We start from the raw sequence: 24,115 nt of genomic DNA, 5'->3' as shown, positions 1-24,115 counted from the left end.
TATTCTGACGTTTCCCAGCAAACACCAAGTAACATTTATATAACTGTTAGTTGTAATTTCCCACTCAGCAATATAACTGTTACATGTTATATAACTGTTACATAACATGTAACAGTTATATTGTTGAGTGGGAAATTATAACTAACATTTATATAACTGTTATTTAGTATTAATTAATTAATTTATAGTAATAATAAATAATAATTTATAATTATTTAGTATAAGGTAATTAAATATATTATTTAGTATAAGTTAATTAAATTAATTATTTAATTTATTTATTTATAATAATGTATGTACATAGTTTATACATATAATCATAGTAGACAATAAGCAAACGACTCGTGTAATTTTGAAATCTACGGGACAACCCCCCCCGCGGCAAATGCCCAACCCCGATAGAGAGCAAGAGGAAAGAGAGGCCGCAGGCACGCGCGCGCGTGCGAAATGACACGAGATGCGCAGAGTCGAGGCGAGCTTATTCGCGCGCAGCGCGGTCGGTCCGCAGTTGGCCGCCCTGAGAGGGTATCTGGCAGTTCACCGAAGATGGCGGACTCGATTGGCATGCGAGGGGCATTTACGGAAAAGCGGCGAGCACGCGAAAAATCGGCGATTCTGTGTTAAAGCGACACTGTCAGCGTCATCCGCGCCCGGAGTGCGCGTCACGAGGCAGGAGGAGATTCCCTCGATCGGCTGAGGTAAGCGCGACATTGATTTTCACGGGATGCAAGACGGATGCGGAAGGCCGCTGTCGGCGCGGCGCCCGCTGCTAGGCTGGCCGCGCCTACTCTGTCATCGACTACTTCTTTCCCCCTGTACGTCTCTCTCGCCGTCTAATCCACGAGGTCCCGAGCACGTCTCTCTCGCCGCCGAATATCGCCATCCTCGGGATCCCGGGTTCATCGGTGCTCGCGTGCGAGCGCGACCCTCTCTGTCGGCCGAGCTCCCGGAGAGAAAAACTCGGAGCACTCGACGGGGTGGTCCGCTTTAAAAATCGACCGAGGTTGCGACGAGAGAGAGAGAGGCGCGAGTCTCTCCTCGCTTGCACGAGGAGAATATCGTCGAGCGGCTGACAGTTGGAAGTTTATCGGGGATTTTACCTCTTACGATCATAATGAGTCGCTCCGAGCTTGAACCCTGGGCGGAGCAGCCTCCCGAGTCACGCCGAAAATTCGCCTCGCCCTGGCTCGGTCTCCTTTCCCTTATCTCGCGTTTCGCGTAACAGACAAAACAGAAGTATCGCTTCGATTCGACGCCTTATCTCGATGCGACATCTTATCTAGATACACTCTCTCCTTGCATTTTGGTACTTATTACTTGCTGTCGTCTCGCAAAATTCATCGTTCGCTCTCGATCTCGTTGATTGTCGCGTTTCAAGCGTGATATTTAATTGTACCGAAAAATTATACCGACCCACACACGCTTCTTTTTTTCTAGCGCGTAATTATACGCTGCACTTGTCCCAGCAAACACCAAGTAACATTTATATAACTGTTAGTTGTAATTTCCCACTCAGCAATATAACGGTTACATATATGTATATAACTGTTACATAACATGTAACAGTTATATCGTTGAATGGGAAATTATAACTAACAGTTATATAACTGTTATTTGGTGTTTGCTGGGGTGGAAATGGTTAAATCGCGTCACGCACACCTCGCGAGCCGTTTATTCTTTCCAGTTACATGCTTGCTTATGTAGTTGCTCGCAATTTTACAATTAAGCACCACGGGTCTTTTTATCTCGAGCCAGTAAGTCTGCGGAGAAACCTGATCGATACATACTGCGTCACTTCCACGTTACCACCGCATGCCGAAATCTCGAGATTCGACTTGCATTTGGGATAAATTTCCGTCTTAATGTTTGCGTCCGTACGAATTTTCCCGAATCGCGTTTACGCCAATGAATCGGTTGATACGTCTTGGGAGATGAGGTTTCTCGAGTTGATGCGTTGGCTTTAAAGTAATCTAATCGACACTAACGTGAGAATGAACAATTTTCACGTGATTTCCGACTCATCCAGTCGTGCACACTATCGCTATGATCATTTCGCACTATTTTTCCGACTATTATATTATTAATAAACTGCGGGATATAATCTTGACACTGTAGAAAAAGATCTTGAAAAAGTAAGACTTTATATTATAAATAATTTTGTGACTATAGAATATATAGAACAAGCAAGAGAAAAAAACAAAATTCATCTACGACAATTGGAGTTTTATTTATTTCAGATAAAAATTTTACTCCGCTCTTTTTACGAAATTCCTTTTTTTGTAAAGTGAATGAATAAAATCAAGCTTATGATAGATAAATAGATAGAAAATTAAATTATTTATTTTTTATTAAAATTATTTTAATATTTTATAATATTAATTTTTATTATAAAATTAAATTATTAATTATAAATTTTTTTATAGATTGCACATAAGCTATTAAATTATCAGAAATCCTGTGTGATACTTTTAATAGTTTATTAATTCTCGTGCATAATCGCAAGTATGAAAAAAATTTTACTCCGCTCTTGTGAAACTTGTTTTATAAAGTATGGATAAAATAAAGTTTACGATAGACGATAAATTTTTTTATAGATTGCATAAATTATTACAAACTCTGCGTAATACTTTTAATGATACTTTTAATAATTTACCAATTTCTGTGTATCGCGAAAAAAACCACATATCTCAGACTTAACTCATTATAGATATTTGCACCCGACAATTGAAAATATATCCAGTGATGTATATATTAATAATTATGATACATTATACTATATTTATACAGTTTAAAATTCATATAAGTTTACTTTATAACTGTTTGCATTACAATGAAACTCAATCACAGCAAAGTCATCTGGAAGTTTTTGATGATATATATATATATATATATATATATATATATATATATATATATATATCATCATCAAAAACTTCCAGATGACTTTGCTGTGATTGAGTTTCATTGTAATGCAAACAGTTATAAAGTAAACTTATATGAATTTTAAAATAATGATATAATACAGGAGTTCCCCGATATTACATGTTATATTACATGTTACATTATTTTATTTCTAATTATATTGCGAAAAATAAAAAGATCTTTTTGATGATGTATAGTACAAATCATAAAAATGTGACTCATGTAATCTTATAATCTACTGCAAAGATATGCAAAAATTTCAAGGTAAATTTCATTATAATATAAAAATTATAAATTGTATACAATTAAATTTATAGAAATCACAAAATTGAATTAAAGATGTTAACGAACATAAGAGTCCTTAAATACTCTTTGGATATTCATTCATTTAATAGTAAAGTAAATAATTCTTCGTATAATATTATCTCATGGATTGATATCAATTTTTTTCGATGAACGATTTCGAAATTATTATGGATTAATGTTGTTTACATTTTCAATAATTAATGAGATTCATTCTATATACTTGTACTTGTATGATATTCAAGCACATTTTAATTTATTATTGATTATTACATCATATTTTTTGTACTTTTTTTCTTACTACAATTAATTAATTAAAATACGTCTCGTATGGTACTACAAAATATTGAAATTTAAGAAGATTTAGAACAATTGAGATTGCAAAAATAAAATGAAGAGGTATCGAAAAAAATTATTTAATGATTTTCTGGCGAGAGTAAACTTGCGTCAATATATCTTTTATTTGGATGTTAATTCATGATGTATGAATTAAAGTTTATTCACTGATGAAGCTGAATTTATATGCTTGCAGCTACATTAGTAATTATAACTATTTAATTTAATTTTTGTGTGACTTTATGTTTGAGCGAATGAAAATTTTTATGAATTTACCATTAAATCAGGATGATTTTCGATCAACGAACATTTATGAACAACAAAGATATTCTAAAGGAGCCTCTAATATATGCTGCGTTTTCCATCTAAGATTGAAATAGAATAACTTGTTACTTATCTTAAAACAGCAATCACATCACAATTTTTATGGAAATATCATTCGTATCACAAAAAATAAATATGTTAGTTCATGCATGATGAATTATTAGCACATTTTCAATTAGACAATATTTAAATGAAATTTTCTAGAAAATGGATTGGGTGAAATAGATTCATAGCAGACTTTCAATTTTCCGAATCTTTTATATATTCCTGTTCTTCGATTATTTTTTATTAAAAGATTTAATTAAATTATTATTCATCAAAGATTCTCAGGAACTTGAGAATTGAATGATTCTAAGGAATTTGACATTATTAAGGATTGGAAGGACATTTAGGATATTCTTGAATGTGCGTAAATTTACATTTTGAATTATTCATAATTTGTTGAAAAAAGTGGCAGTAGATTATACTACATTCTGTTAATCTTACATTAAATATAGTGAACGAAAACAACTATCAAATCAACTTTTACAAAATTAGTCGAATCGACAATCATAATGGAATATTTAAACACGATATATTTAACTTAAGAATAGCTATTTTCAAGATTTTATCTTGTGACAAGTTTTACGAAAAATTATTCTGACAATCAAGGATATATTAAAATAAATGGCCGATAGTTGGAACATTTACTAAAAATGTATCTATACGTCTGTACGTCACATAATTAATGATGTTTTGAATTCTTAAAATATCAGTTAATCTGTATAATTATTATTGCCTTATCTATGCAAAAAGTAAATATTCTACTAAAAATGTATCTATACGTCACATAATTAATGATGTTTTGAATTCTTAAAATATCAGTTAATCTGTATAATTATTATTACCTTATTATTACCTTATCTATGCAAAAAGTAAATATTCAAAAGCAATTAATTTAGGGACCTAGGTCTTCTAAGATTATTTGTTTCTTTCTAGGATTTGTTCTTATTTGTTTCTTAATGAGTTTTATTACTAAATTACTATAAATATTTTATATATGTGTGTAGAACAATATATCACAAATCAAAATAAAAGATTGTAATTATAAATGGCAATTGTGTTTTGGCGAAGAAAAATTGTCTGCAAATTGGTCAGAGAATCTATTAAAAAAATATTAGATAGTTTTAGTTTTCACTTTATATATTTTTTTAACTTTGAAAATAATATGACTGTACTTCGTAGTGACATGTATCAAATATTTGAAAAAAAGCAATTGAGTTTTCTTAATTCACTCAATTTTTGGCGCTGTAAAAAAGGTTCAAAAATATATAAATATGAAAAATATATTATACAAATAGTGTGCAATATTACCTCTTTCGATAAACTAGGGATTTTTATAAATTGGCAATTTATCATATTAGAAAGATTAATATCGTCTAATGATAAAAAATATTTACTAAAATAAAATTAAAATAAAATTTACTAAAATAAAATTAAAATAAAATTTGCTAAAATAAAATTAAAATAAAATTTATTAAAATAAAATTATGCTTCATAATGTGTTCTTTATAGTTTCTGACATATTCTCACATTGCAGCAGTCATATTATTTCCAAAATATAAAAATTTAAAAAAATATATATAAAGTGACCTAAAAATCGGATGTTTTTTAAATAATAGATTCTTTGATTGGATTCAATTTGGAAGCGATTTTTCTTCAGCATATGTCATTCAGTGCAAGTTTCTAGTTTTTGTCATCATGTACATCTTTGTAATTAAATCTTAAATTAAAATTCTATTAAGGCAAATTTTATTTGAAATTAGAAATAGTTTTGTTAATTTTTTAACTTTTTACAAAGTTTCATTTGCGAAAAATCTTTTTTCTTCAATTGTTTATAATTCAAAAATTACCATATTTCGATATTTTTGATGAGGGAAAATCGTTTCCACTTGGCCATAGATTGTTATTGAAAGATCACGATATAGTTTTGGGATGCCTGCATATCTTCTAATAGAAATTTATATCTTATTGTGTACTGTTTTTTTGGAAAAGATAAGAAATCTAAATAGAACAAAAACAAAATAGTAAATATAAAATGTAAGACTTGTAAAAATTTAATTGCATACCAAGTGATACATTAATAAAAGAACATTCGGCGTTAGCGTGATTTTATATAACACAAACAAATGCGTTAAGAAATTAATTATGATGTTTTAATATGAAGTCTCAATGGCCGTATTCTCAGCACAACTCGTTTGCGTAACGCATGTGTTATGTCAAGCGTTATGTAGATTGTATTTATGGAATAGGAAAATTAAGTATGCGTAAAATCTTGTTTATGTTATAAAAAATTACAAAATAGATTCACTGTTTACGGCAATCATGAAATTAAAATAAAAAAAATTTATAATTAAAAATATTTGCAAAGAAATGTAACAGTTTTTTCTTGAATCACATACACATAAACGAAGGACGCACTTTTCTTATCACTGTACACGATAAAAAACATTTTACATTTCTGTCGAAATTTTCTCGTGTAAAAATTTTTGTGTTAAAGTTTTAACATTGTTGTTGCATTATTTTGACTTTTCTGCGTTAATATTCATCTAAGAGTTAAAACACAATTAATATGTAATGAATTTTTGATGATATATTTTATATGTTAAAGTGAACAGATAAGTTGTGCTACTTTTCTGTCTATAACAGTTCCCACATCTGTTAAATCGACATGTTTCTTATTTATCGTAAAGAGATTAAAAAACAACAACTTTTTTAAACAACTACTTCTAAAAAAACATAAGAATAAATATTTTATTTTAATTAAATTTAACATTATAAATATGCTAATTTAACATAAATTTTACTTCCAGATAACGTTCAAGTGTTACATTTTTGTGTTCATTTTTCACATATTACTTGGATTATTTATTTACATATTTACCTTGTATTAAATTAACATTAAAATTAGAGTGGATAAATTGGGACATGTGAAACATGTTAAATTTTTAACACAAAATTTTTTGCTGTGTAGTATTAATAAATGGTTCTAAATTTGAGTAATTATTATGAGATCATAATTTAATTAATTGTCTCGAAACATTTGAATATTCTTATTCTGATTATATTTCTTTCATATGTGTATATAAATTTCTATAGTTTAAATTGCATAATTTGTAACAATACATCGTAAAATTTAATTATATAATTATTAGCGATAGGTACATACAGCGATAGATGGATATATTTTGTGATAACGGTGAAAAATTTATCAACTGATTAGATTGTAACAATGTTAATTGATAAAAATTAATGAATTGCGATTCAATTATTATCATACATTTCAATAATAACTCGGCAATAGCGATATTAATTATAAGTTACGTTAATCTTGATATTAGTCTTGATTTTTGATGATTAGATTATTATGTTAATACTGACATCCTGATTTTTTTTATAAGAGAAAAAGAGAATATGTTTCCGTTAGCTTTAAATAAAAAAAAAACACACAGAAATATAACATAAAAGTCGCTTTTTATCTCAAATATATTCCCGAAGACTTTACCATTTTTATCACACAATAAATTTACTATTGACATCAATCCAAAAATCTTTAATTATGAAAAAATAAGAAAGAATGATTTGTGACGAACAATTACTCGATTTATGAAAGTACTTTCCGGAATTGTTTAAACTTGATTGATGAAATAATTTAACATGCGTAAATCACGAATAATATTATATATCAATAACTTGAATAATGCAAAAGCGAAGGAATAAACTACTCGCTGCATTAAATACATATTTATTTTACGATCAACAAGTCATGGTCACTTTTTTCGGCATTCTTTTATATAAAAATGAAAAATCTGTCTGCATACGTGGTAATTCGATAGACACATCGTGGTGTGAGGCGCGGTACGGGATCGACTTCAGTAGTGGGAGAAAACGTTCCGTTCTATCGAGTGGATAGGTATAAGGAACTTGAGTTAGTTTCAGATGCGCTCAGTACATGTTTCGTTAGTCGTCCGTTAATCTTCGAAGGAAGCCAATTCATCTCGTTTTTACTCATCGCTAAGGGAAAGATATGTGAGTCTTCTTCTCTATCCTGATCTCGATAACGTTCTTCAGATGCCCGGTTAATCGAGAAAAATGATGGCTTTACGAGGCCGAATAGGTAAGCGAAAATTCTATTCGAGAAAATACATCGTATTAATGACGTTTGGGAGAAATTTAGAATGCTTTTCGATTAATAGAGCGCGAATAAACCTTCCACAGAAATTTATTGACGCGTAGATAAGACGATAAATATTTTTTCAATTATTACACACAACACACACATGTCGTAGAGCCTATTGTCATAACAAATAACAAGTGAAGGACTCTTTTCTTATTGCCTCTTAATATATTGTTACTCGAATGATCGATCACATGATTCTTTTACGCGAAAAAAAATGCACGATAATCTTTTTTTCTTCAAGATTATCCCGTGCGTTCTGCATGTGTATGTGTCATGTGCTGATTATCGGTCACAAAACTTGCGATAGCATGTTTGTGATTTGAGATTAACTTGGGTCGTGCGACATATATTATCGTTATGGTATTAAACACTTATCATATTTACTTACGGAAGTTAAAAGTGAGAGTACTACATTTTGTTGCTGAGAAATTTACAACTCATTAGGTCACTCAAAACTTGTTTCTCTACAATGCTCTCTGTGAATGAATTGGAGATATACATTTTTAAAGTTTAATGTACTATTGATATTATTCATGATATACGCTAAGCGTGATATTCTTGAAATATCTCTTTTTTCACCGCATTTGATATAGGGGTGTCCTAGACCACCCGTACACCCCTTTTCTTTCAAAAACTAAGCATTTTAGAGAAAAACGTTTCCGACAAAAATTGTATGGTTTTGAGGGGAACATAAGATGGTGTCATTGGTTTGACCTTGGATGGCATCGTTAAGGTGAGGTCAAGGACACCTTTAATTTCTTAAATGGAACCACCTATTTTTTATTGCATATTCTTATAGCTCATGTCGAGAGCTTTCCAAAACACTATAATTAAGTATTTTTCCCTCAAGTACTTATTGAGTTATGAGGCTTGAAATAATTTCTTAATTTTACATAAACCGTAAAATATCTAGTAAAATATTCATTTTTCGATTATCTTACCTTAATACTTTTATGTACAAAATAATGAGAGGAATCAATTGGTGTAAAGAAAACACATAGTTGTTTTTAAGAAAAAATATGTAATTGTTAATTGCAAATTACATATTTTTTCTTCAAAACAACTATGTTTTCTTTACACCAGTTGATTCCTCTCATTATTTTGTACATAAAAGTATTAAGGTAAGATAATCGAAAAATGAATATTTTACTAGATATTTTATGGTTTATGTAAAATTAAGAAATTATTTCAAGCCTTATAACTCGAAAAGTACTTGGTGAAAAAATACTTTATTATAGTGTTTTGGGAAGCTCTCGACATAAGCTATAAGAATATGCAATAAAAAATAGGTGGTTCCATTTAAGAAATTAAAAGTGTCCTTGACCTCACCTTAACGATGCCATCCAAGGTCAAACCAATGACACCATCTTATGTTCCCCTCAAAACCATACAATTTTTGTCGGAAACGTTTTTCTCTAAAATGCTTAGTTTTTGAAAGAAAAGGGGTGTTCTAGGGGTGTTCTAGTGAAAACGGGTGATCTAGGACACCCTGTATAATGTATTTACCTATTGCGATCGAAACTCTTGAAGGAAATTATATATTTTCTTTGTGATTTGTTCTTGAAATCTCTAAGTTTATTTATCGAATATACAAACATAACACACACACACATATTTATGTACATATATTCCTTTATTCCTATGAGAGTCACTCTTCCGCGAAATTATATCTACAAAAAGATACAAAATACTTGATTTATAAATTATGCATATACAGGGTGTCAGGGCAATCTCTTCCCAAAAAAAGCCCCCAAAAAATTGGTGTAAAGAAAACACATAATTGTTTCGAAGAAAAAATATGTAATTTGCAATTAACAATTACATTTTTTTTTCCGAAACACAATTGTGTGTTTTCTTTACACCAATTGATTCCTCTCATTATTTTGTACATAAAAGTATTAAGGTAAGATAATCGAAAAATGAATATTTTACTAGATATTTTATGGTTTATATAAAAATTAAGAAATTATTTCAAGCCTCATAACTCGAAAAGTACTCAATGAAAAAATACTTTGTCATTGTGTTTTGAAAAGCTCTCGAGATAAGCTACAAGAGCTTTTTTTTGAGAAGAGATTGCCCTAACATCCTGTTTATATTCATTTTAATGGTTTAATTGAATCAATTTTCGCATACATTCACTCTATATACTCTTTTGTTTTATACGTGCGTCCGCAATAATTAAAATTAATTCGTATAAAATCAATCAATTAATTGAGGAATAAAATCATGAATACATAATGATGCATTGTGAGTTATATTTATAGAAATATGCAAAGCCGTTTTTACTTTTGTAAATTTATTCGAAAGCGTTGTATATTTATAATTCCAAGTTGTAAATACAACTTGGAATTATAAATATACAACGCTTTCGAATAAATAATTAAGTAAATGATCAATTGAATGAATTTTTCGAGAAAGAATACAGAAGTAATTTGCGTGGAACGCAAATATACGTGTTGGAATTCTATACGTGCAAGAATTTTATACGTGTAAAGAAAAGAAGGACAATGAAATTCAGCACAGTATATGATGTGCAAATAGAATTAGTAATAAAAATAAAATGTTAATTGGCTGTGTCTCCAGCGCATAAAATATATATATTTTGTATCGAAATTTTCGAACCTAACTGGAAACGTGTCCTTCTTTTCTTTAGATTTTAATTATCGAAATTTTATATAAACATAAAATTTTACATGTACATGTGATTCCATTTGACACTTCGATATCTGCACTCAAAAGAAATGCTCTTGCAACTATTGCAACAATTTTCTAGGTACAAAAAATTGAAGTAGATTAATAAAAAATTAACCGAAGTAGATTAATAATTAACAAATGTTGCATGCATTTTGCACTTGATCAATCTAAATGACAGAGACAAACTTTGGAATTGCTAGTGAAATTTCGAAAGAAAATCTTGCTAGCCATGTTAAGGCTAATCATACTCATTACAAACATTCATACTCGTTAAAGTTTAACTGTGAAACACAGAAAAATCGTTTTTCACAGAAGAATCATTCCAGCTGTAATATAATAATTCACATTTATGCAATGCAATGATTAATATGGATATTAATGGGGTCATGAATTTGCAAGAAAACATTATTAAAATTTGTTGCTATAAATTCTACGTGTCCTAAACAATATTTTAGGACAGGCAAATTGTTATTATCATGAAAATCTATCTGTAACAACGAAACACTTTTTTGCAACGGAGAATGGCGCAATAAAGAATCGGTTCGCGATGCATTATTTAGCATCGGATCGCTCTACCACTCGTCCATGTCAATTAGATAAGAATGTCTTTCTAGTCGCGTCTTTCAGCCACGCTCTGATGCGTGGCATGCTTTTCGGAAGTCAATGTCCCGCTGACATACTTTGAGATGCAGCAAGCGGATGGAAGGCGTGCTATTGGCCGTTATTAAATGCGCGTTGCAACCGTGTTTTACTATCACGCGGTACAGGTATCCATAAGCAAACCTGTATATATTACGCAAAATTTCGCGTTTTCCAGAATTGAACAAGTTTCGATATACCTGAATCACCTCTCGGTCTACTTGTTATCAAAGAGTTATAAAGTAAAAAAGGCGCGTGGCGCGATAATTTTTCACACTTCTGGTATAACCAGAATAATCTTCTCGCCTCGAGTTTCAACATAATCGCCAAGAGATTTATAATACCTCCCGTCTTTCGACGCTCGCTTGTGGAAACTGTACAGTTTTCCCGCGTTGTAACTGTCAATGATAATAATGAGCGTATTCAGCAGAAAAAACCGTTCAGTAGCCACCCAACACAAAAAATTGCAGCAACATTGCTGCAATGTTGTAATATTGCCGCAATATTCTGAGTTTGCTGGGATAGCAATCAAATGTAATTGACTCTCCATACGGTACAGACCATTGTTGTTACATTGCAGCAATATTGCAATGTTGCTGCAATATTGCTGCAATGTAACAACAATGTCGACGAGAGAAATTACTTTAGACCCATACAGCACAGACCATTGTTGTTACATTGCAGCAATATTGCAATGATGCTGCAATGTAACAACAATAGTCTGTGCTGTATGGGTCTGAAGTAATTTCTCTCGTCAACATTGTTGATGTTGGAGTAATCGATGCTAGAAATAACAGTCAATCATCGATTATTCATTAACAATAACCGGTTTTTTTTCTGTCGAATACGCCCAATGAAAAAAATTTGCCAATTTCGTTGGCGAAAAGTTTCTAGCTCGTTTATCGCTCTTGCTTTTATTTCTGTTCTTGCAACTTTTCTGTTCTTTTGGTAAAAGGCGAATTCCGCAATCACGTATATACCGGTTTCCGCTTATTCACGCGGGGTGCCCGAGTTACGTGAGCGAAATATAAGGTACTTATCATCGGGCCATCAGGGAGGACACCGGAAAGCGGTGAGAGTAATGGCCGAAATAAAAGGGAAGAGTGAGGGAAGGAAGGACGTTTTCGCGGTCGCGGTTGCAATCATGACCATGGTCACGATCACGCTCGCGCTTGTCGGATTCGTCATGTAACGGGTTTATACGTATATACGTGTAACGGACTCCCCGGACGCTCGGTTTCTCCCGGTCGCTTCGTCTCGGAGTCAGAACAGTGACCTAGAATCCTCTCGTCCGTATCCGTTTCTATGTCTATGCTATACGAGTATGTTTATATATTTATATTATAGCACTTGTCCCTAACTACTTCAGCGGTTATCGATACGCCCGATCGAATTTGGATCTTGTCCTGTTAACGATTGCGAGAGAAAAGTGAACGGGATTGTCGAGGCGATTTGCAATACCAAAATGTCAAATCGTAAATCGGGATAAATGTATTATAGTTATATATTCTTTCCACAATTTTATTGACGTTTAAATATCACTTAACTTAATAAAATATTAGAATTGTAAATTTCTTGAAAAATTAACGAAGCAGTATTTCTTCTCCTTTTCTCGAATCATAATGTCTACGGTGTTACAACGGTAGCGCGTGTTCAAAACTCCGATGGTTACGTAAATGTCGCATTGTGAACCTCCGCATGCTAGTAAATTGTCGACAATTAATCGCACGTAGCGTGATGTCGACTGCGAAGAAATCGTGGATTATAAATGTATATTCACTTTTTTTTTTCAACCATAATTTCACGACGATTTTTTTAGTCAAACCACTTCATTACATCCTGCTATTTATTATTACAGTTCTTGTAAAAAATTTTTTATTGAATTTTTAATTCTTTTTATTCTCTCTTTCCTCATAAGGGAGGGGAAATGCAGTTACTAAGCAATTTATATAAATACTAACGCTACGTAAGATAATTTTGCATCATATCGCACCATGTTCGATATGCGAGAAGATAACAAATATTTCTCGCTCGTTCGTGGATTAATATACTTTGGGGCTGGTCAGAAATTCTGAAAGCAACAATATAATTTTGTCAATTCATTCCTTTTCATAGCCATAAAGCCGAATAGCCTCGTAACCCGTTTATGGTACGTTTATCACATTGTTCGCAAATCAGTTGGCAAGGCTTATATGCTCTTTCATACAGATTATCGATCTTTTGTTCTCTTTTATTACATCGCTTTAAAAAAACCAGCGCCCGATAAAATTATAAAAAGTTATTTTGTATATATTTTATTTACATTTATACCTTCTTTTATTATAATTAGTTTCTTCCCATATTTTAGACACATCAAAACAGATTTCAACGTTATAAAACTATGTGTGTGTGTGTGTGCGCGCACGCGCGCGCGTGTGTGTATTAATAATTACAATTACTGTATAACTTTGAAGTAATTCTTTATCATTAAAATATGGAAACAGCTAACTAATAAAAAAATTATGAATGAAAATAAGACATGTATAGATATTTTATACAAAAGTATAAAAAAATACACAAAAGTAATATATATTTATATATATATATTTTTTTTAAATGTAATATACTTTTTTCCATTCGATGATAACATGTTATAAAATGTTCTCAAAATTAATGAAAATGTCTAAATACGATACATCCGAGAATTGGAAGTCAAGTATTATTGATCTTCACTGCATGTTGGATGTGTCTAAATGAAATAAAGGTAGAATTCACTTTAGATGATCTATCTTTCGTACGAAATTCGAGGCAGAATATTCTATTTATAATTTTATACATTTTGTGTAATATGTCTCCGCTCAAGATAATTCGATGAAAGTATAATAGAATACTAAACAAAATATATACATCACAACATACACATATAAATGTATTAAGATATTTTCGATACACAAAATTATCAATAAAATTCTATCTTGATTTTTATATCAATTATAGATATGTCGTCTGAAATGAGTTCAAGTTTTATCAAAACCAAATAACACATATCCGAATATTACAAAAATATTTTTTGTAATAAAAAAGACAGAGGAACGCAAAATTTTATTACTTTTATTATTAAAAGTATTTTAACGTTAAACACAAACGTGTCGCGAAAAGAATTGAGATGTTTCTACTAACTTTTATATTAATCACGATATAAATCTGTATATTAATCGACATTGTATCTGTATATTAATCGACATTTGCGTAATTCTCAGGATTTTAAGAAAACTTTTTGTATTTTGTGCACTGTTCAGAGACAAGTTCATAACTATAAAAGACACGAAATGAATCCGGATGTTGGATTTAATTGTAAGCCGCTTGGAAGATCACGGTACGGTGTATACGTGTGTGAAAAAAGGACGACGCACCTATCGCAGACGTTCTATCATCGTTTTTGAGAGCCATTCTTGCCGCTTCATTTTTCAAGGATCGAATAATAGAAGAATAATCATTAAAAGAGAATTGGTCACATCGCATAATAAAGGTAACTAATAAATATCCTAGGTAACGTAACTGAAAATACATAAATAAGCGTACGTGTCGTATTCTCTATGGATTACATAATTTTTTTTGTTTTTGCCTAATCTTAGGTTTCGCTTTTATTCTTTAGAACGCGAGAGAAAGCAAAAGGTGAACAAAATTAAACTTAAAAAAGCAACATAAATATTCATTATTTATATTTCAAAGATAGCTTGTATCAAAACGAAATCTTAAAATCACCACACACATACACATATACAAAATTATATTTTAAAAGTATATTTTAAAGTATAATTTTCAACTAATTGGACATGTAACGATGTGCGCGTACTTTGTTCCTGATTAAAGGTACATTTCGCGAATACTAAATAAGTATATATTATTAATACACTATATTATATTATATTATATACTTATATTGCATTATATATATATATATATATATATATATATATATACAGGGTGTCCCAGGTATCTTCCGTCCAAAAAAAAAGGCAGATTCTCTGGCCAATTAAAAAACGATTTTTCCTCAGCGAAAATGTCGAGGGAGATCATTATTTTTTGCATATTCCCAATTTTTGTCATCATGTATCTTTCTAACTAAGCCTTAAATTAAAATTCTATTAAAGTAAACTCTACCTAAAATTAACTAAAGAATGTGACTTTATTAATATTTTATTCCCATAAGCCTTAGTTTGCGAAAAACCCTTTATTTTCAATCGTTTATAACTCGAAAACTATTAGTGCCGCGACATTTTCGCTGAGGAAAAATCGTTTTTAAATTGGCCAGAGAATCTGCCTTTTTTTTTGGACGGAAGATACCTGGGACACCCTGTATATGTATATATGTATGTGTGTGTGTGTATGTGTGTGTGTGTTTTATATAATTTATCACATTATCACATGACAAATATGTATAGTCCGGAAATAATGAAAAAGAAGAATATTTTATCAACATCCTGCTGAATCATAATAAAAATAATATTATGATAGCGGATTCTCATATGGATCTGAAGATATTACATTTTAGAGAGATATTGATTTTCGCACAAGTTTTTCGATACAGTATTCTAAGTTTTTAAATAGAAGATTTTATTTGCTTATTTTTAATTACATTTTTAATATATTATTTAATATATTTTTTAATATATTATATTTTCATGAAAAGTATTATTTTATTTTATTCAAACTCTTCTACTTTCAATCAAAATTTCTACCGCCCGTGTGCGATGCACACTTCGTACGCGCGGTCAAGACAGCTATAACTGATAACTTAATAATTTAAACAATTAAGTTAAAAATTAACAACAATAACGAGCTGAAATTGCATATCATATTTTCAGTTTAAAAGTATATAATAGTATCCGCAAGTACATACGTATGTTAATTAATACAATTATTATTAACATAAATTAATAATATTAGTTTATTAATATAATTATTTAACACACATATATAATATTAATTATTATTATAATTATTATGTTAATTTTCATAGTTTAATTGATATTAATTTTTATTATTATTATTATTATTATACTTAATTATTGTTATTTTAGTTCGTTATGTGTAGAAGCTGTACAATAGCAATTATTATTAGGAAAAAAAATTATTAATTATTAATTAAAATAAAAAAAATTTTAATTTTTAATATGTTATCTTATTATATCTTATGATTATTATACTTGTAAAAACTTTGAAAATCGATTTAAAACTTTGAAAGTCGATTCTGCTTGCGAATACCATCGCTGAAATATATAGAATAGCAATGATAATATTGCAAGAAAAAAACAAATAAGTGGATTAACATTTAGTATTAATTATTATAAATAATTATTATAAATATATTTTTATTGCTTTTATCGATGTAAATTTTTTTTCAAATAATTTAATATATTTCAAATATTTTTATAGCGTCATAATAATAAAAGCACGTTCATATACATTCGTATAATGCAATCGAACTATATAAAATATATTAATTAAATATTTTTAATTACGTGAAAATAAATTAGAGAATTGAAAAATCTAATTTAATGTGAAAAATCAAGATTTTATGATAATTTTAGAGTTAGAAACGCTTAAAATTAAATATTTATTAATATTAAATATTTGTACACTCCTGACCATAATTATGAATTAAAAATGATGTCCGCCAACAAAATTGATTTTCAAAGTTTTAAATTCTTACATATACATAAATAGTAATCACATATAATTTTATGAATAAACACAAAAAATTGAAACATTTTTGCAAGATAAAATAACAATGCAAAGATGCTACTTATGAATATCGACCAAAAGCAAAAAAATTTTTTAGATTGGCTATTGTATCTTTCATTAATGTATATTCATTGCAGTGTCACAGAATCAGTCTCAGAATACCTGTCATTAGTGATCTTATTTTTGCGTTCGCAGATGACTTTTCAAAATAATTAAAAATTCATTTCACAATATTTCCAGATCCATTTTGATATCGTGTTACAATCTGAGAATTAGATAAATAGTTTATAATTTGAGATACGTACATAATCTGTTAGGTACATAGATAGACAAACTCTATACGAAGTTAGAAAAATAAAAATCTTCGTATTACAACAATCATCCTTTGAGAAATGACATTTATTTATTTATTTACGTATTTATACGTCTTGATATAACAATTCTTAAAATAAAATTAATATTAATATTAATATCAATTAATTAAAGTAGAACCAACATTGTAATATTAAAATTACAAATTAAACATCAATCTAGAGAAAACGTACTTAATCGTTTACCATCGGGGGGGGGGGGGATCATCTACAATTTCCTTGTAAGCATTACATTCTATAATTTAATCGATTTCATCAATTTATAATCGTATTCTAATATATATGATTTTGGATATAAAAAATATAGAAGCACAAGGAAGCATAAGGAAGCAAAAAGACATAGGAGAATCCGAGGCATATTTCCTACCGGAAAGTAATTTCGTCAAGAAATTCGGGTAAGATATATTAATAATTTATTTGAATAATTAAATAAATTAATAAATATATTTGTCTATACTAAACTTTTTTTAATCCCTAGTACTTTTTAAAGGACGCGTTCATTCTTGATATGGCCACGATGGCTGGAGGGAAGTACACATCCGTGAAGGACTTTTACAGAGATAGATCGATTTTTATAACCGGAGGCACGGGTTTCATGGGTAAAGTTCTCGTCGAGAAACTACTGAGATCGTGTCCGGATATCAAGAACATTTATCTTCTGATGAGACCCAAGAAAGGCCAAAATGTTCAAGAGAGGTTGCAAGAACTCTTAAACGCACCGGTAATTATTTATCCTTATTTTTGCGTTTTTGCAATTTCGAAAAATTTAAATCATATTTCTTTCGTCAGTTATTTGAAAAATTACGACGGGATTCTCCGGGTGAGCTGTCGAAGATCATACCTGTGGCTGGTGATGTCACGGAACCGGAATTGGGCATCTCAGCAAACGATCAGGATATGCTGATACGATCGGTATCGGTCGTTTTTCATTCAGCGGCCACCGTTAAATTCGACGAGGCATTGAAACTCTCAGTCACCATAAATATGTTGGGCACCAAAAGATTAGTTCAATTGTGCCATCGAATGCGTAACGTGGAGGTAAGAGAAGACATATTTTCTTCATCTTTAGTCGAATCGCAACGTCGAGCCGAGATTGATTTACAGATCTTATAAATCAAAGTCGCTTAAGAGACTTGCATTGTCCATCAATCTTATACTTTACGAAAGATTACAGCGTCTTTTTTCTACGGAAGGTTACATCTCTACTGCATCGAAAGATACATTCTCGAGAATCTTTTGAATACTTCGTTTCGTTTGCTCATGGCATACGACGTCGATTTTTAATTAATCAACAGCTCTCTAATTCTGTCCAAGTTTCTGATTAAAAAATAGTGAATACATTCAGTTTGTATCTACATATTGTGAAAGGTAAATAGAGCCGGTTTATATACGGGTGTATTTGTATTTTGTGCACTTTTATTATATCGCGTTATTCAATTTTAAAGCATTCATCAATCGCCTAATCAATATTCCTGTTACGTGCTCTTTTTTTAAATTATAATTTAAAATTAGTCGGATTATGTAAGTACGTATATATTACATGTACAGCGCGCATAGATAAAGAAACATACACAATTTAAAAAAGCGTGCAAAAAACTAACGTACGTTCAACTCGTAAATAATGATATTCAATACATATTTTATTTTTGATAATTTATGAGTAAATTATGAGTAATTATGAGCAATTATTCAATCTATTTATTGATAATATTGCATTGAAAAATCTATTTCGATAATCTAGGTATATTATAGAATATAAAAACTATATACTTCATACACACACACACACACACACACACACACACACACACACACACACACACACACACACACACACACACACACACACACACACAATGATAGAAAATTTACAAATAATATATCTAATTAATTATAAAAATTATATATAAAAATTATATATTATTTTAATAAATTAAATTATAAAAAATAAGCTTATGTGATATATTTGATCCTTAAATAAAGATAAGATTAACGTTCACTTTTTCACTTGTTTCTAAACGTCTTCACTTTTATAACTTTTTTCGTGTACACACTAGATCTTTATACACATAATAGTTATTAGGAGTGCACGTTTAATCTGGTTTAATCGACGCACTGAAATGAAAGTCGAAAAACATTTACAATTGCAATTCGTGTTTCTCATAATTTATAATGAAAATAAACGCGATAAACGCAAGTTTTTAATCGCAGGCTCTCATTCACGTCTCGACGGCATATTGCAATTGCGATCGACATGATGTCGCCGAGGAGATTTATCCGGTGGCAAAGGAACCCGAACAAGTGATCGCTCTGACACAGTGGATGGACGATAAGATGGTTGAAGATTTGACTCCAAGTCTGATCGCTGGCCGACCGAATACATATACATTTACCAAAGCGTTGGCCGAGCGAATGCTTCAGCGGGAAAGAGGTTCTTTACCGGTGGCGATTGTCAGGCCATCGATCGTGTTGTCATCGTACAGAGAACCAGTTGCCGGTTGGGTAGACAATTGCAACGGGCCTACCGGGATTATTGCTGCTGCCGGAAAAGGCTTCTTCAGGTAACCTAAGGATCATAATTAATGATAATGCAATACACATCGTTATTTTGGTTCTAATATTGCAATCTGAGTAATTTCAATAATTTTCACAAATAGCACATATGATCGCTCCTATAAATCTTCACAATCTCGTTTATAGAACTATGCTGTGTCACAAGGACAAAGTGGCGGATTTGGTGCCTGTCGACATAGTGATAAATCTTATGATTTGCGCGGCATGGAGGACTGCCACGCATCGCACCGACACTATCTCGATTTACAACTGTTGCACCGGTCAGCAAAATCCAATAACTTGGAAGGAGTTTGTTGATCTGTCATTCAAATATAGCCGGCTACATCCGGCAAACGATGCGCTCTGGTATCCGGACGGTCGTTGTCACAGCTCCTTTATCCTAAATAAATTGTGCGTGACGCTTCAGCACACGCTACCCGCGCACATTTTAGATACCTTCGCACGTCTGAAGGGTTCGCGACCGATAATGGTCCGTGTACAGGCGAAACTATCCAAGGCTACCAAGTGTCTAGAGTACTTTAGCACGAAACAATGGAACTTTAGGGACGACAACGTGCGACGACTCGGTGAACAACTCAGTCCGGAGGATCGGGAAATATTTATGTTCGATGTCAAGCAGATCAATTGGCCGTCATACTTGGAACATTACATCTTGGGAATACGACAGTTTATTTTGAAGGAGAGTCCGGATACACTGCCAGCTGCTCGTTCACACATTACAAAGTAAGACATCTTTTTTTTTGCAAGTCAATGCAATTTCTCTATAGAAATCTCTTTCCTAAAATCTGTTGAGAGAGAAGTAAAGCAATATTAAAAAATCTTTCCAGACATTAGTACAATATTAATTTTCTCATTAGAATCTAACATGTTTATATTTTTAGAATTTAGAATTTACATCTTATAATACGTACTTATTTTTCTATACTTTTTTTCTCTTCTATTTTTTAAATAGTTTTTAAGTAATTATATGTTAATGTCCAGTAATTTACTTGTATTATTCTGCCATCATGTATTATATTTACATGTTTACAGAAAGCATAAGGACTTTTCTATCTATCTGTTTATTTCTCCACCTATTTATTAAGGAAAAAAATTCTGTCAATTTGATACGCTCTTACTTATGTCTGTTACAGACTATACTGGCTTCACAGGGCCATGCAATTCGGGATGCTGATAATAATGCTACGCGTTTTGCTATTACGCAGCGCTGCGACGCGAGGAGCTTTCTTTTCGATGCTGTCTATCGTACTTCGCATATGCCGCTTGATTGTTTGACGGCTCAGAATAGGCCCGGTCGATGATCGCGATCAGCCGATGAACACGAAGCGACCGCTATCTATGGAGCGTTATTTAAACGTACGATTTGTTGTTCGACCTCGTTGCTCAGTCTCCTCAACGATAAAGCGCTACCCTCATACCACCCATCGATTGGCCTTCTCGATATTAATCGTTGACGAGTAACATCATCGGTTATAAATATTCGATTCATGACAAAGCCGCGATTCGATCGCGCGCGACCGAATAAGATCTTCGTAATAAAATTATCTCCCGACGAGTACAAGTTCTTCAATTTTGCATATATCACAATAATAATTATTATTACTATTCTTATTCTTATTATTATTACATTACCAGTGTTATATTGTCCCGTGTAAACCGTCGCAAAATCAAATCGTCGGTTTCTATATAGTAGTGTGATCGTCATTGCGTGTCCCATTATGCTATAGAATGAAAAATAAACGCGCATCACCACGATTATTCCGTTATAGCGTCATCGTACATCGATACTTTGCACAACGTCAATTTCTAATAAATAAAAGCCAAGTTGTATCGGCATACGATTGTTGTTAAAGCGAGCTCGGTACGTCGTTAGACTAGCCAGTCGGTTTTCGGCAAATGGTAAGAGATGCTCGCTAATAACCATACATGTACACCTACTCACAAACACACACATACGTTCTCGCAACACGACGCATTGGGAATCCGTCGTGCCTTTATATCGTTGGTATCTGACATTCTTTTCCTTTTTTACTCTGTGATGTAAGATACTTAGATAGATATTTTGCTACAACCACGCGAAGACTCTGTGGTTATGCGTACAGAGATGAAAATTGCAATTGAGGTTTTAGAAATAGTAAGAAGGCCGATCACACACATGTAAAAAGAGTATCATGATAAGGGTATACGTTAGTTAGAACAAATAATATAGTGTGTTTTTTTTAGAACTGCCACTAATACGCGCCAAAATCTTAGCCGTATACGTTACGTGTCTTGTCCAGAACAACGAGAGGTCGGAGCGCGCAAATATTCTTACAAACTTGTCGAAAAGCTATCACATTCTATCTTAATGAAATTCTCTCTATGTATCTTACACATATTGTTGTCACAGGATTGACAATTTTGAAGGCATTGGCAACTCTTATCGGCCGGATCCTACTAAAAACGATAAAAACGCAAAAAATCAAAATCCCCGAATTAATTAATTGCTTAAAAATTCACGTGCGATTAAAACTTATTCTTAATTAATCGAGATCAAACGATAGTAGGTTATTTAGATATACAAGTCGCGATAATCATTCGAACATTCCCATACAGCACAGAACATTGCAGTAATATTGCGGCAATATTGCAATGTTGCTGCAATGTTACAACAATATTAATAATATTGCTGCAATATTCGGTGCTGTATGGGTTCATGCTCCATCCGTTGCCCGTGTCTTTAAAATGATTATGATATTACGCTTTGTATTATTTATTAAAATAGTTTTTTTTTTACATATGTATCGATTTTTTTCGCATGAAATAATTTATTACTTTAATCGGAGTGGGCTCTCCCCCCTTGCTCCACTCTCCTTATATGTTCTACGAGCATATCGATGAAATGTTGTCGGGCTTCGGGAATGAGAGAGATACACTTGAAGTAGAGATAAGCGTAAATGTAACAGAAATATCCACGTTAATTAGCAACGTAAGAAAATGACAAATAACTTTAATTTTGCGCCAAGAGTAAAAGAGGAGTAGTGCTACGAAGGTCACCATCTGCTAGTCTCGTCTGTATTGTTACTCGGTTACACAGTGCATATAAAAAAAAACAATATTTAATATATAATTAATTTAATTAATATTATACTCTATGCTACTATAAAAATTACATTAAAAATGATGAGTCATTACACGAGCCAGTTCTTCGTTGTTTTCCTGCTCGATATCCTTTCATATCTGACACATAAATTTTTATTAAATGTAGCGAATATATTGATGATCCTTGTCTTCACGCATCAAAATACCGACATAGAGAGACGGATGAAATCGATATTTATTTATTAATATCCATGTGTGTCGCTATTTATAATTGGAGAGAGCTCGCGATGCATCTCTCTCTCTCTCTCTCTTATGGCGTTTGATTTTTATATCGCAAATTTTTTAATATTTTTCAAAACAAATGTACTATGTATATGTATTTGTATATATATATATATATATATATATATGTTAGATTCTTTTTCCGATGAATCCGCACGAGATATTTTAATTTCATTTTATTATTATGATTATATTATTTATTACTTATTATTTTATTATAAGTTAACTTATACTTATATTATATTATTATTTTATACTTATATTTATACTTATTTTATTGTTAATTTATATTGTTCGTGATTACTAAACAAATTAATTGAATAAATGTAACAAATTATAAATGATTTTATTTTAATGAAGGTACTCTTTTTTAAATATTTTTCAAAACAAAATTATCAGTATTTTATATATTTTATACATTTACGTTATATTACGTATATATATTTATATTATATACTTTTCTCAACGAATGTATTTTTCTCATTATTAATTATAATCTATAATATTGTTAATCTATGTTATTCGTCATTGCTAATAAAAAAGTAACCATATTTTATTGATAAATAAAATAAAATTAATAATAGAATTAATATAATGGAGATGTAATAAATTAAATATAACGCATGGGCGCTCTCCTTTTTTC

The 24,115-nt window shown here is 31.0% G+C and overlaps 1 protein-coding gene across 6 annotated transcripts; it reads left to right on the top strand.

Moving 5' to 3' along the window:
• The first annotated feature begins 509 nt into the window (after positions 1–509).
• Far1 (fatty acyl-CoA reductase 1) lies at positions 510–23,287 on the top strand. 6 transcript variants are annotated; one of them, XM_083102835.1, is made up of 9 exons: positions 511–698; positions 14,716–14,945; positions 17,699–17,756; positions 17,843–17,930; positions 18,014–18,256; positions 18,325–18,573; positions 19,747–20,096; positions 20,236–20,832; positions 21,243–23,287. In XM_083102835.1, the coding sequence occupies exons 5-9, from the start codon at positions 18,044–18,046 to the stop codon at positions 21,382–21,384; spliced, it is 1,551 nt and encodes a 516-aa protein (XP_082958961.1). In that variant the 5' UTR covers positions 511–698; positions 14,716–14,945; positions 17,699–17,756; positions 17,843–17,930; positions 18,014–18,043; the 3' UTR covers positions 21,385–23,287. The 6 variants fall into 6 exon arrangements, with proteins under 6 accessions (XP_082958962.1, XP_082958965.1, XP_082958961.1 ...); XM_083102836.1 differs by lacking the exon at positions 17,699–17,756 and having other exon boundaries at positions 510–698; positions 18,026–18,256; XM_083102833.1 differs by lacking the exon at positions 17,699–17,756.
• The last annotated feature ends 828 nt before the right edge of the window (positions 23,288–24,115 follow it).

Source organism: Camponotus vicinus, unplaced genomic scaffold (genome assembly GCF_025532165.1).
Source record: "Camponotus vicinus isolate PSW18456_S1 unplaced genomic scaffold, iyCamVici1.0 SCAF_6, whole genome shotgun sequence".
NCBI lineage: Eukaryota > Metazoa > Arthropoda > Insecta > Hymenoptera > Formicidae > Camponotus > Camponotus vicinus.
This window is presented reverse-complemented; position numbering and strand designations above follow the sequence as displayed.